The sequence below is a fragment of the Polyodon spathula genome, chromosome 9 (assembly GCF_017654505.1).
Source record: "Polyodon spathula isolate WHYD16114869_AA chromosome 9, ASM1765450v1, whole genome shotgun sequence".
NCBI classification, from domain to species: domain Eukaryota; kingdom Metazoa; phylum Chordata; class Actinopteri; order Acipenseriformes; family Polyodontidae; genus Polyodon; species Polyodon spathula.
Window position 1 is genome coordinate 38,556,121 of NC_054542.1, and position 16,168 is coordinate 38,572,288.

The 16,168-nt window shown below is 33.7% G+C and overlaps 1 protein-coding gene across 2 annotated transcripts in view; it reads left to right on the forward strand.

Moving 5' to 3' along the window:
• Positions 1 to 9,968, forward strand: part of LOC121320806 (unconventional myosin-XVI-like) — a 127,316-nt gene extending 117,348 nt beyond the window's left edge. The window contains exon 34 of one of the 2 annotated variants that reach the window (XM_041259454.1): positions 7,757 to 9,968. In XM_041259454.1, coding sequence (XP_041115388.1) covers positions 7,757 to 7,939 — 183 coding nt within the window. In that variant the 3' untranslated portion in view covers positions 7,940 to 9,968. The remainder of the gene's footprint in view (positions 1 to 7,756) is intronic. The other variant, XM_041259455.1, reaches the window with a different exon arrangement.
• The last annotated feature ends 6,200 nt before the right edge of the window (positions 9,969 to 16,168 follow it).

Genomic DNA, 16,168 nt, shown 5'->3' on the forward strand with positions numbered 1-16,168 from the left:
GTTTTCGTAGTAGTGCCAGTAACTGAGAAACTACAAACTCCGGCTGAAAATTTGTGCAAACAGGAGATCACACAAGAAAATATATTATAATAATAATACAGGGTTTTATTTCATTCACGCTTCTCTCGTGCAGTGGTTTCATTTGAATGGTAGTTTTACTTTAATTTGTAAATTCTGTGACATGAATACATTAAGATGCGTATTTGTCCCAGTGCTATATTATATACGATGGCCCTGATTAGTTTAGATAATAAAAATAAAAAAATCTACGACGTTAAATCGTTTGTTTTTTTTTGTTCACATTTCTAAATGACCCACAAAGAAGGGCGTTTAGACTGTCTTATTGAATTTGCAAATATGCATCGAAATTGAGCGCTGAAAATATCTAAAAATATTTAGATTCTTTGCCAAGGAACTGCAGCTGTCGCCATTTTGGAGCTATCATCACTGCGCTTTTAGCTGATCAGGTGTTTTGAGATCAACATAGGAGAAACAACAAATAAAATAACATTTATGACAATAACATAAAATGCACATTAAATGTTTTCTTTACTTAATATATTATACTAAAATGTGTGTTTTCAAATCTGAATTAATATTTATATTCCATTTTTACTTGTTTCAAAATGCTTGATGGTGATATTTTCTGAAAAGGTAGTTTTTAAGGGGAAATAAAGACAAGATATACTTAAGTATGTGTATTGTGATTCATATTTAATTTGAAAGGAGTATTTAAGATTATAAAAAAAGCAGACAGAATGTGCTTTACTGATTCTTATTCAGTGTTACAGCAAGTTGTAAACAGCAAAGTTGACAGTAGCACTTAGTGCGCTGAGCAGAACTCTCCATAGGCAGAACGTGGAGAGCAGAGCGCCGCCCACCTTAGCTATAAAGAAAACAATTGCGTTGTGTTTGGTTTTGCAGAGATCGTAATATTGCTACTGCATCATATAGATTCACGCTAATACATTATCTTCCCGCCGAAACTAATTTTGTTTTTCTTCCTTAAAAAGGGCAGTGCTTAGTTTCAACCTATTGCATATGCTATGGTTTGACTGACGCTAAACTGTAAGATTGCACTGTGTCTACGAATTCGAGGCAAATGACGTCATGGAGGCATTAAGCCCGGGACCGGGACGATCTTTACATTTCGGGACTGTCGCACCCAATTAGGGACTGGTGGTCACCCTTCTGGAAGTGCCAGCACGGTACTTGTTGTTCATATCTTTTGTTTGTATTATTATTTAATAAATAAACTGAGGGCCACGGCGCAGTTTTCACCGCCAGCAAGCGTGTTTTGGTTTCTGTTCCTGGTTCTGACGTCACCCCTGCAAAGCCATCCTTTCACAATCCGTGATATAAAATTCAAATTATTTTTGTCAGATTTTCTTTTTAACTTTGATCTCTAAACTAAATTATGAATGTGACTGTTTGAAAGCTGATGTTACAAGTTAGAAGCACAGAAAGGTCAAGGGTGTAATAAGATGTGAATTTTGTTATAGAAAATGTAATATTTACTATGGAATGTATTTCTCCTTTATTATAAGTAGAGTATGTTTGCAAATTATTGTCTATTGTTACACTTATTTATTTTTTTATTTGCATCTTATGAAGGTCCACTTGTGCATTTTTGCTAATTTTAAGGTCATTTTTCCTGCTTTGCATCCATTTATTTATTTTGGTGCCATCTCTTCATATTAAACAATATACTGAAGTTGAATAAAGAAATATTATATATATATATATATAAGCAGCAAAGGTCAATTCAATTGTAATCAAAGCAGAAATAAAAAAAGAAAACAGTGCAGTATCAGTAAAACCTTGTTGTTAGTAGAAGTGGTGATGGCTATGGCCTTATTTGCATAAGGTCATGCAGTCTCAACTCTCAGGAGAATGATGTGCTATAAAAAAGGACCCTAGGGCAGCATTAGAGCACCAGGTCCAGGTTTTGATTTAGATCTGAGAAGCATGTACACACATAACTCCTAGCTGACCTTTGATTCATATGCAGTCTAAAGCGACTAGTGAAGAGAGACCAATCAAACTAAGATTTACATATTGACTTGATTTGCATTCACTGTTCAAACACATTTCTTCACTTAGGGCCCCCGTTTAACTAAACCATTCTTAACATGGTAATATGTGAAACTAATGAAGCAGTGTTTAATTTTCGTCATGAAAGAGGTTATTCTTGCTACAAACCTTCATATGTATTGTAGGTTGTTTCTGAAAAAGGTTTTGTGCTATTTTGTGTTTGTAATACTAATAATAAGTCATCTCCTTTGGAATGGTCCTAGTTACTACAAGTGCAGTACTGTACATTGATTTCATTTGAATGATATTAAATCATGACCACTGACTATGTACACTGTACCTATATGCACACATTTGCAGAACATGTGATTGAACCATCCTGTACTTCTATACAGTACTTGTTTCAGTGAGATATAAAGTGTTACCCAATTTGATTCCTGGATCATACTACATATGAACATATGAAAAGTGCAAGCCATCTACAGCTAAGTGCAAAATATGGATGGAAAGAGCATTAGACATCAGTTGGGGAGATAATGTCAGGGATAGAAATAGATTATAGTAAGGGTGTAAATTAGGTAGTATGCACCATAAAATGTATGTAAGCCTTGTGCCACTTAACACTCAATATACACCACTTGTATTGTCTATTTGTGACTGATATACATTCTTTGACTGAAACCACCCCACACACTGTCAAACAGAGCTTTAAATATCTCCATTTGTGAGGTAAATATTTCTTTATATAGCCTTGACATTTTGTGCACGCGCTCTGACACACACCAGGCTGAGAACAGTAGAGTGGTGGATAATACGTTATGTAGTTTTCCGTTTCATACTAGCAATGTGCCTTCACATGACAATGTTATTCTAACGAAAAATTGTATCGAAAAAATATTATCTATTGGTAAAAAAACTAGCAATTGGCATAGTCTTCATTCCCCCGAACCTGCTGCATCATTCACAATGCTGTTTATAGCCCTTAAAGGACATTTTGAACAATACTATAGGGAACCATTAGAATACCAGTGTATTACAGTAAGGAAACCTAAGCTGAACCATTAACTAATCCCAACATGGTCTTTAATAGTAACACAACACTGCTGCAGTATTACATTGTGGTCCTGCTATGTTACCACCAGCTGCAAGGAGCTACATGTTATGTAGTGGTTCCTACCATAGTGATGCCTTGGGTACTCTCATATGTCATGAAAATGGCACCAAAGAATTGGTGTTCTTATGTACTGCATGTGATAAAACATGTTTTATCACAGTGGTACCATTCTATCAGTGAATCATACCACTGTTGTGACTGTGCCCTTGTGCTACTGTGCCATTACCCCTTTGTATAGCTTTGGTGTTCGGCCACTGCATTGCCATTAAAGTACATTTAGTATTAGTTATTATTTATCTATTTGGCAGAGGCCTTTATCCAAGTGCTGTGGGCTATTTGTTAATGAATAGCAATGTACAGTATTAAACCTATTTGAAAGCAAGAATACATATATAAAGAGAGGCAGAATAAGGGGTGTGTGTTCAAATTAACAAATAGATGGATCATAATGTAGCATTCGCCCTGTATATCAATAAAGAGTTCCATTTACGACAGTATTGCAGGATCTTTTATCTTACCTGATAAAACTGTTAATTTAGCTGAATTCTAATTCAGTGGCAGTTATGTAACTAACTAGTCATTTACAGGAAACTTTTTTTTTTCCTTTACCAAAGAAATTAGTTTACAAAAGATATCATTAAATTGTTGTTAACGCTGTTGAGTGAGAGTAATCCCTGTAACCAAAATAATGATATATCTTGTCAACTACAGTACATTCCTAGTTTATGTCCCCATGACATTCAATAGAGTAGACAGAAGTACATTTACCATGCTAAACTTTTGGAAGGGTTATCTGACAACTCGAATAGGCATCCTCTGTAAATATATATATATATATATAAATATATTTCTATATATAAATATAAATAAATTAGGCAAATTACAATCTAAGCAGAAAGGGCAACAGTGAATGAATCACCCTTAATAACATATCAAACCTGTGAGAAACTGAGTACTTGGAATGCAGATGATGTAAAGTATTCCTTTTATAATTTTGTGTTATTTTTTAGAGCAGAACATCCACATGATATGCTTTCACAAATGTTAAATGTATTATTTTGGCAAAGCTGCATTTGCAGAAATACCTATCTTGTGATGGCTTTTAAACAATAAAACTTATTTTATGCAGACATGCCTGAATGTATTGATATTCTCTAACATGCATGCAATCAAAATTCTGCTCGTGTAAATTTGAAAAACAATATTGATATTAGACATGGCGCATTCATGTTATGCTAAATAGTATATTCAATACATTATTCAAACCATTATTAACTTTGCATTGCTGATTACCTTTTCTAGCTGAAGGGTAAACGATAACACATTGCAAACTTGCATGTTTAGAAGTGTAATATTGTCTTTTTGCTCCCAATATTACAAACAGCCTTTCATTAGCCCCCAGTAGCTGATGCTGGTTTTAATACATCTGCATATGAAGCTAATTTATCCTTGGTCAAAAGAGGTAGGATTCCTATGAATATTCAGAGCAGAGAATTGAGAATATCTGCCATTGTGTTTGTCTATTATTTCTACTTTCTAGAAAAGTCTAGAAATGCAGTGTAGAGAGACTCTAATGGTTAATGGCTGTGAAGTGATAAGGTGAACTACAAACATATACTTACTCCCAAATCATATTTTGTTTTAGAAGAGGAATGCGAAATGCATTCATTTCACGATTGTTAAATGTTGTTTTTAATTTAAATAATGCTTCCCCTTCAGCCGTGGACTACATTTATGTGAGTTGATTTTATGCACTTGCGAAGACTCATTGGTATCTATTCAGTTGATCTAAACTGTGGCAGATCTAACTGAGATCATTAAAAATTGCATACAAAGGTTATGAAAATCAAGTGTCTCTCCAGCGCACGTCTGTCTGTAGAAATATGTAAAAGGTCAGGTTTTCCTGCCTAGTGATTTAAAGGATGGCAGTGTTTAGATCGCCTACTGTTTAAATCAGATTAATAGACCCCATTATCTGGCTAATTTGTCTATAGGTGAATATACTGTTTTGTGGAAACATGGAATTGATGACGTGTATAAAATTAGAAAAAAAACGCCTGATGCAGTTTAATTTCACATGTATAGTTTCCATGGAGACAAGATCGTTCATATTAATAATCCCATTAATTGGGACAGTAAATCATTCTCTGATTGGATCCTAGTTTTGACGCACTCAAGTTCTTATATTCACCTCTAATAGTGAGAGTACTACTAATACTACGTTTGGATTATTTTAGATATAAACCACTAGTTTGGAGTGTGTTTTAGGAACTCTAGTCATGATACAATTCACTTTAAAGTAAATGATGGGTCATTAATCATGGCAAATAGCATCCCTTAATAAATGAATCTTGGAGCTGCTTGTATGTCTATATTTCAGTGTGTATTAGCCAGCTGTCATTTGGGCACTATGGATTATAGAACACAGTTCCACCAACTGGAAACACTTATAATTTGGTTTCACAAAGAATGACATTCATTGAGAAAAACTAAATCTGCATTTTAGCAGGTTGTCAGAACATTTAACTGGCAGAGTAATGAGGCAGCGATTCCTATCAACTAGGGATAAAATGAAAGCATCCCTTGTATCCTTCAGTATTTACATACCAAACACAGCTAGGCATATCAGATGCTGCATTCACCCATCTTTTAAACAGCAACAATACAGTCTGTTTACAAAGTCAGATTGTAAATGTACCTGCCAGTGTGTGGTTACATTTTAGCAGTTGCAGATTTCAGAATATATTAACCATACAGTATTTTGTTATTTCTGGAAAAGGTGGAAAAAATATAAACATATATGTTGTAAGCAGTCATTGAACTTCCTATAGGATTCACAGACATTGTATAATCACTAACTTAATGGAGGCCATTTTGAATTTGGCCGCCAAAATTTAAAATTAACGTAAATAAATACTCATAAGCCATTGATTTAAACAAAAAACACATTGTTTTTCATGGCATCCTGTAAGCTACTGTAACTTAATTCATTGTAATTTACCCAATAAAAAGGAAAATTTATACTAGGATCAAGCAAGATGAGCAAGTATGATACAAAGAAGGATTTAAGTCATTTTCTAAAATTCAAGTGTTCCATTTTTTGTGTGATCCATCCATCATCTAAACATAACAGCTATGTTTTATGAAAGTTAAAGATGAAATCCTTATTCATGCATATGTTTTGCTTTGAACTGGCATGATAGCACTAACGCTAACCCTAACCCTTTTTTCTTTTGTTATAGATTATTTTCAGTATACCATAAGTTTTATCAAAAGGTTAAATTAACATTATTTCCTATTTGTCTTGATTTCTGTCTCAGACTGCAACACATGCAACAAATGCCAAGGGACACTATAGATGTGTGGAGTGTAATTTAAGCAGACTGCCTAAACAGGAAGCAAATTGATTTGAAGACTTTATTTTTTATTTTTTTGCCATGGACCAATTGATACACCACACACTAGACAAAAAGGAAAGTAAAATGAGTAAAGACAATTAAGAGAAGAAAAACTCAAGATGTTCCCTGTCGTTAAGTGGTGATATTTGAGAGCTCTTCAGTACATTTGCTGGAGCTACATTAACCTTGGAAACATTTATGTAGTTTTTTGAAGAACATAAGGAAAGGGCACCAAACAGCATTGTACCATGCAATCTTACAGTTTTAACGTTAAAATAGAGAATTGAAGTGTGTGAATGTCTGTACTGTGTACCAGTTTGACATTTTGGTTACACTTACTGTATTTTGACTTCATATTTCCAAAACTAACTGAAAAAGATTCAGCTGCCCCTGCATCTGTGCATCTGTATGTCACACTTAAGAACAAATGAAGTTATTCCACATTCTGTAAATTAGTCATTTTATATACTTCCTCGTTATATTCATTTGCTTATTTCTAAGTGTTAAATACTACTTATCCAATTTTCAGTAAACTAATTATTGACATGTCTTATTCCATAGTATTCTGTACTTACTGTGGATTTATGTCATGGTCATCAACGTTTTAATCATACTGATTGCTCCCATTTGTAATTTACAGCTGTCACAGGTCGTATGTTACTGACATAGTTTTTTAAATGGTATACAATCACAATAAAGCTAATTTCACCATTGGAACAGTGCATTCATTGGTTTACTGCGTTTACAGTATATTTCAGTGAAATGTAAATAAACAAATCTTTCCAGTAAAGCATTCTGTATCTGTATTTTGTATCTGCTGTCAGTATAATTGTTTGAGTACTCATATTCCAGGCAATGTTCTCTTCTTTTTCTTTCTTAATTCAACATCATTCACTGAATTTAAAGTATATTCAGTGTTGTAGTCTGTTCCCTGTCTGGACATGTACCATTGTACTACTTTTTTTTTCTTTGAAATTATATTCTATACTGTTGACATTATGCAACTGTTCCTTTCTTTAAAATGATCTTAAAGAAAAAATGTCAGTGCCAGATGAGAGGGGGGAGGGGGGTGGGTAGGTTCTGTTAAAATACTGCAATGAAACAAATTAATGAAACAGTGGTGGCAAACAAAAGACATTCCTCAAGTAATTAATACAGGTAATAAGTATGTGTGCAACAGCTTTAAACATCCTGTGATTTTTTTTTACAGGTGATCCATCAGCTGCGTCTATCACAAAATGAAAGCACAGCCTTGCAGGAGTTACTGGAGTGGAGACGGAAACTATGTGACGAGAAGGAAGACTGGCAGAAAAACATCCGTAAATCAGAGCACAAGACCAATACACCTCCTCACCCACCCTGCAAAAAAACAGCTTTGGTAAAGAAGATGTAAGATTGTGACTGTCCATGCTCCCTGGATTATTGGATACAAAATGTGTTTTTCTTCATGACCAAGAAGAGACTTCTAAACAACCTGGGAACCGCAAATATATATCGGGTCCTTCTGCTTGTCGGAGCTCGAAAGATTTTTGTTGAACAAGCGCCTGGTTTGAAATTTATAAAAACAGCATGCTTTGGAAACAACATTAGCTTGTAAGAACTGTGAGAGCAATCTGAATGGATTGTTGAACAAAACTGTCAAAGTCATGAATGTATCTTAAATGTTATTTCTGTGGGAGGGACACAAGTTTATACAGACAACTGGTAAATACTGTCAAGTGTCTTTTAAAAAAAAAAAAAAAGCTACCGGCTAATGTAACATACTGAATGGTTATTTATTAATTTGTACACCTATATATTAAACTGGGGCAGGGGACACAATACGTTTTGTGTTTTATAGGTGGGACTACAAAACGTATAGCCAACTGGTGCTGATTTTATTAACTCAATGTGCAGGGGATACTTACCACAGGTTACAGCTCAAAGGTTGGTTCACACTGGGCATACGTTTCAGACTGACGCTACGAACGCACACCTTACGTTCAAATCGTAGACGCTTTAGACGAGTTGGTAGATTTCAACTTCTCAACTTCAAGTTGGTGACGTCACTAGCGCTCAACCAATCACATGCCTTTCTCTTTGCTTTTAGAATTTTAAAATATAATTTACCGTTTATTATTTGAAATAAATTATACTTGTATAGATGTAGTGGAAAATGTCTAGTAATAATAATAATAATAATAATAATAATAATAATAATAATAATAATAATAATAATAATTAAGAATTACGGTACCGTAAATAAACAGATAAATAATCAGAATGAAAACTAACAACTCAGGAATTTCAACCGCGTTTGATGTGAGTCTCAGCAGCCTACATACAGTGTTTACTGAAAGCGGGGTGGTTAAATTGAGCAGGTCAGTTCAACAAAGTCTGAGAGAATGTCAGTGATTTTATCATGAAACTGAGTGGTGGCATTTGCTGTCAATCACACAATAATTATTATTGTTATTATTTAATTTTTTGGTTCAGCTGTTTATAAAAAAAAAAGAGGCGCCGCGGTTAAATGCGGCTGTGTGCCTGACTCCCAGAGTGTTGTCTTTTTTAAACAAACTAACACAGGGAGAAGATTGCTCAGTGTGAACTACAGCCTGCATCGGCTCGTAGCGTCCGTTTGAATTGTATGTCCAGTGTGAACCAGCCTTAACTGTTGACCTCAGTGTTAACACTTCGTATAAACCATTCAGGTTTGGCAATGTGTTATCACTTTCAGGTTCTGCTGCCCAAATAAATAGTGTAGTTTCAGGGAAATTCAAAAACATGGTCAGATTCATTTCACTGGTTGCAGGGACATTTAAACACCGTCTTTGGCAACAAGGCTAATAACTATTTAAAAAATGAATTGGAGAGCAAAACCAATCTCCATGTTTCAATGAGTTTATTTCCCAGACAGCTTTAGATTTGTTACTCTGTACCATGTGTGATTTATTTACTGGTGTTATGGTTTCTAAGATTTCTGTTGGGAACATTTCATAACTGAAGTAGTTTGCCTTATAGAACAGTACTGGAGTAACATAATTTGTCATCAAACTCCTTTTTGGCCTTTTTTTTAAAAGAAAAATTAGAATAAATGGTGGTTACTGGTGCTTGACTTTCAGTTAGCGGTACGTAACGTTTCTGAAATATAATCACGTTCCTTTGTTTTGGGTTTTTAATTTATATAAATCTGCCCAGGAAGTTATATGTGCTTATTAAGATCAATGGATGGAAAAGGAGCCCACTTGACAACTAACAACTGTCTGGGTAGATGTGAAAATCTGGTTAAACCATATCAGTGTTATAGTATATTAAACAGAACTTTACTAAAACAAATGTGTTATATACAGTGCTAGGAAAGTCTGTAAAGCCCTTTAGGATTTTTACATATTTCGCATTTTTCAAACCTAAAATGTTATTAGATCTTAATCTAAATCCTAATAATAGATAAAGATGACCTGATTAAATAAATGACACAAAAACATGATATTTTTTCAACATTTATTTATCCACAAATGATTCAACATTCAATATCCATGTGTGAAAAAGTATGTGAACCTTTAGATTCAGTAACTGGTGGCACCCCCTTGAGCAGCAATGACTTCAACTAAGCGTTCCCTGTAACTGTTGGTCAGTCTCTCACATCGGTTTTGAGGAATTTTGACCCATTCCTCCTTACAGACCTGCTTCAACTTTGACTAGGCCATTCTAAAACATGGAATTTCTTCTTCTGCAGCCATTCTTTTGTAGATCTGCTTATATGTTTAGGATCATTGTCTTGCTGCATGACCCATTTTCGGTTCAGCTTCAGCTCACTGACTGATGGCTTGACATTCTCCTCTAGAGTCTTCTGATACAATGCAGAATTCATGGCTGTGTCAATGAAGATCTACCTAATTATTTAAACACCAGATTCTACTTATCTCCTTAATTGAGCTGATAAAACCAAGGTTCACTTACTTTTTCACATACCCTGAATCTTAATTACTCATTGTTTGTCTAATCCATACATCATTTTGTTTCAAAAGACATGGAATTGGTTAATATAAACCCTATTGGATATTTAAGAAAAGACTGGTTTTGATTCAAGAAGGCTATCATGGTAAAACTATGGAATTTCCATAATTATCATTGGGGTTCACAAACTTTTTCTGGGGACTGTACATGTATTGACATTCATTTTCTTGGTATAAATCTGTTTTTACATGCTTGAATGCCATATATATATATATATATATATATATATATATATATATATATATATATATATATATATATATATATATATCCTTCTTGATATAATGAACTTGGTAATTATGGTATATAATAGGACTTTACTGAAAAAGGCCTGTTACATAAATAACTCTGTAGGTTACTTTGCCTAGCACTTTTACACGTGAGTCTTTAATAGTGTTAGTGTCCAAATTTGACACTGCCAGGTAACCGTAAGTAGCTTTAAATATACGGATCAAGCTGCAGTTCTATACAAACTAGCCAACAAAAAAAGCTTTGTCACTGTAAATAAAACATATTTAGAAGGGTTACAGCAGTTTCTAAGGGGCAATTTAAGCGTGATAACTACAGTACTTTATGCTGGACAAAAAAGACAAGATGCCCATGTAAAAAATACTGTAGTAATTCAAGTGAAGTGATTTCTTGCTATAGGGTACTATATCATTTGTATATGGGTGATAACGCGCTGCTACAAATATAGACCGTGCCTGTATATGGAGGAAATATGTGTTTGAAAATGAGACAAATTATTGCTGAAGCTTCCCTCATTGCCACTAACATTTCCCTGTTCAGAAAGCATTTTGCAGACAAGCTGGTTTAACAGTTAAGCTGTTATTTGTTAAAAGCACAAACATCTTATCTAAATGCTAGATTAAACAGTATAATTTGCACAACACATAACAAGTAGTGGCTATCAACTGTTAGATTATTGTAAACATAGGTAAAATCAATCAGTCAATACATTTTACAGCACAATAAAAAATATTTTCCACAAAATGTACATCCCAGGTTGGTATATTTTAATCTTGTTTAAATTATCAATAGTCTGACATTCATTTTTCAGCTTTGCTATGACTATTTTACTCTGATATACACAAGAATCTTTTAAATTTCTGTTATGCATTTGTAATTGCAAGACCATTAGCCCAAACTTAATGTTGTGCTTCAGACTTTTATTTATGGGTATATTGTCGTTGTACACAGTCAAACACTTTGGGGTTCTAGAGAGTCACTGTATTGTTTGAATGCGCTCCTGCTAATACACTCTGCAACACACCCCAAAAGGCCCAAGCTTTATTTGATGACCTGGACCTTTTGGGTTGAAAAAAACAAAACAAAAATAAAATCAATATAGTTTACTAGGGCAATTCTTTTTCAGAATAGTGCTTTTGCACTTTTGTGCTGCAAATGCAATTTTTTTTAATTGTACACAAATCTATGTGCATTGCTTATATACTGTGTATTAGAAGTCGTGTGTTGTGCAGCTTATAAGTAGATTTTTTTGTAATTTTAAAATATCAGTTTCAGTTCCATGTGTAATGTTTGTGAAGAAATGTTTCTTTATCCTGTTTTCAGCATTTATAAATATAGCAATAAAGCACAATTGAACCAGACTCATGGAATTAATCCAAAAAGTTACATGTTTAATATACTGTACAGTGGAATCCTCTTAAAGTACTATTGTACTCCTTTTATTTATATCTGAAACATGATCGTCGTATCTCTTAGTGCAGGGAGATGGTTATTCATAAGCAACATTAGCTTACATCATCCAGAATTTAGCATCTAACTCTAACACAATGTACAGTATGTGAGTTATTTTCTGATATTGAACGATACTGAATATTTTAGGGAGTTCATTGTTGATTTTTATAGATGCTGCTGCTTTTTACTGAACAGGTATGTAACCAGACCTTGTTATAAACAAATCAATTTATTGAATATTGAAAATACATATAATTTACACATTCTTTAGTTGTATGAAAGTCAATAATTCTGCTCACAGTAAAATGTGTTTAAGTAGAAAGTTTAATTACTCAAGCAGTGATCAAGCAGACATAATCAATCAATGTTTTTTTTGTTTGTTTTTTTCAGATACATAAATTATACCAATAAGTGAAGGTTAATATAAGGGATAAGTATCTTATATAAAAAGCACTGTTTTTCTGTTTGTTAATCAAAATTGTATCGGCACAACAGGAAAAGCGTTTTAACTCAATTACAAAGCAGCTATATTTAGAGATACCAGCCAGATACATAGTCAACCCAAAGATCCTTTAGTGTGTTCACAAATTGATGTAAAAGGAGTCTTGGAACATTAAATTAGGTCAGGTTCTATGTAATCCAAATGTTTCTCATCAGCCCCTTTTGAAATTAAAGCTTGGAGGGTATGTATCTGAGCTGTGGCCAGCATTATTACCTGGATAACAAAGGATGTTGTGGCCTTCCCAGTTTCCAAGGATCAATTCTTTATTACATTCAGTAAAGAAGATCTGATTCAAAGGCATTGTGCTTCCCCAACCGCCAACCAGGACAGCACTGAGAACCATTTACCTTCATCCCTCATTTTACATTTTAAGTGTACATAATAAATTAGTAATCTGCAGTCCATTAAATGCAATGTTGCTCACTAAATAAAAACAATATAGATTTTGTTTTTGTCAAAAATTTTATCAGAAGCAATATCTTGAATGTGTTTCTGTACATTATTATTCGTATTGTTGATTTTAACAAACTTATTTAGTTAAAAATGCTGTCTTCACAAACAATTTTCTATAGGAACCTTTTTCTTTAAAACAAGACCTCAGAAGTGTTTATTGCAAGTCTATGTTTACACATTCAAAAAGATAAAAGGGATAGCATTCCAGTCACAAATGCAAAAGCTTAAAAGAAAAGAGACACTTATAAAGAACACTCACTGAGAGATGACACGATTCTTATCTCTTCAGGAACGTTCATTTGGCAATAAATATCTTGTTGGCAACATGGAAAATCTGCGCCAGAATCTAATTCTCTTTGTTTCGAATTCAGGGGCAAGAATTATTGCAGGATTATTCTTTTCCTCCTTCATGAAACTGTTATTTCTTAAAAAGCTTAAAAGGCCGGACCACGGAAGAACGACTGTTACACGATTGTTGTTCTTCTTTATTTCTTCAAAAGAGACTCTTACACATCCTTCCAAGTCATGACGCTACCTACATGATTTAATGAAATCTTGGTGCGTAGTTTAGGGTTACAATGTTGTTTGAATGCTTGTAGTTGTATTCTGTGCAGATGACCCTTGGTATAGGCGTTTCTAAAGCATTTTTAATGTCTAGTAGTTTTCTTTGGTGTGTAACTTCTGAGTAAACAATATTTGTATAATGTTCAAGTAGTCTGTTCTTTTTCTTTGTCTTTTAAACAAGGACAAAATTTAGGAGAACCCAAAAGATCTTATTAAATTGAGTCATTCTAATATTATAAAATCTCATGTGGTTGAAGTAAAAACATATATGTTCACAACTGGTCCTGCTTAAATAAGAACTGTATTTTTACTAGAAATACCCAATGAATAAAACACCATTAATAAATATACCTCACATTATGCATATTGAATTTTTCATTAAAGCTTTTCTTTTCAGGGTCTCCAGCAACAATGCTGTTTAAATAATTTTAAAAAAGATCCCGAGAGAGATTTCATTAAGAAGCAAGCAAGATTATGTATGTAGTGCAACACCTGCTTTGTTTGTTTCTTATAAATATATGAAATAATACATTTTAAACTCATTTTTATGTTCTTGATATTTGTTTCATGTAGTTCAAAACATGAGCAAGCTACAAAATTACCATAACATGTCTATTATAAAAACTCAAACATTTGTACCAGCATGACACCTGTGACCTTTTGCGTTTTCAAATAATAACATCATAAGCAACACATGACTTATCTGACCTTTGTTGAATTCATACTTTGCCCCACCCCCATTTTGTAAACTCCCATCAGTAATCTGTTGAGACGACTACACTCTGAAATTGACAGTGCTGTTTTAATGGCTTTCCTTTCCCCAGGAAAGAACCTGTGTGCAAAACGTGTAGTCCCTCCTTACTGAGAGTTCACAGGATATATCCAAGTTGGACGCTAACTATGCGTGAGCCTCACTGTATGGAAGTCATTGCCACTGTTTTCCAGGTCATACAGCTGTAGCAGTAACTGAATTTGTGTGTCACTTTGTCTAATTTTGGTCTAATGCCCATAAGACTGATAATTCAGAAAATATAATTTGTAAGACATCTTGAATTACTATTGATGCTGCTAAATCCGTATTGTCACCACTGAAATGTGTATTTAGCTATACCAGCATGTACAATATTGTATGCAAATGCATTTGATAAAAAATAAAGTTCCTTTATCTGTGTCTGATAAGAAAACCTTATCCTACCCACCATAAGCATTCTACGGTATATTCATAATACTGACATGAACACAACCGGTAAACAGCATATAATAATAATACAATAGTGTAAAATACATTTTGTAGTTATATTAGAGGAAAGAGGCTACATCCACAATCATGTGGATATGTTCACAAAACTAAACAACATAATCATTACCATTTACAAAGGTCAGGAAATGCTAACTCCTATCATTGTGTAGTGTCATTGTCATTTATTGTCAACTTTTCATTGTGAAAGTGTTTTTGGTAAGATTTTAAAATGAATGTTTTTACCGCTGCCATTTTCACTGCCCACTTAATCTCTGAATGCTACCCTGCCCATCACATCTCAGCATCTATACTAAAAGCCTGACCTGGATGCAGTTGAGTTATAAGTGGTTTGGCATCTCCTGGCTTTTTTGGTTTCAACTTAACTTAATTGTCATTTTTTTTGTAAGAAATGACTTTTGTGGCTTCAAGCTTAAATCATAAAGTTTTTTTTTTTTCAACAAAGCTTATCTTTTTGTAATGAATTGCTTTTGTAAATGGTACTAATACTAGAATTTGTTATTAACTATTAACACAGTAAATTGAAATATAACAAATGAATGTTAAAAGCCATCAAAGTCTATAATGTTACACCCTACAGAGTTCTATTTTTTTTTCTTAAATCATTTTTAATGTTACACACTCATCATTTGAAGTGAATAACCATTACACAGATTGGCAGAAACATCAAAGCAACATAAATACAAAATATGTCAAAGTCACTGTTAAAATATGTATTCATCACTACTGTACATAAATCAGATTTGTATTGTCAGTAACAGACAAATTCCATATAATTATAGCACTTGATGAACCATTGGATTCAAATAACAACAATGAATGGGTTCTGAAAATCCACCGCCATAGGAAATGAATGGGGATGAAAGTCTGCACTGCAAGGCTGGGAGGCCCGCTGCCCGAAATTAATTCAAGGAGGTCAGCGGTAGAGCGCTGATATCCTCTGCATACGGGGCCAGCATACTTACAGCACCTCAACCAGAAAGGATTGTAGAAGATTGTATCTATGTACATCCGCAACTTTTGACAAATATATTTTAACGCCATAAGTAGAAACAAGAACTTCTTTAAAACACAATTTAATCTGATTGAGCTCATTCATGTAAATAGAAATGTACTGTTTCAACTATGAGTCATGAAGTAAAATGGGT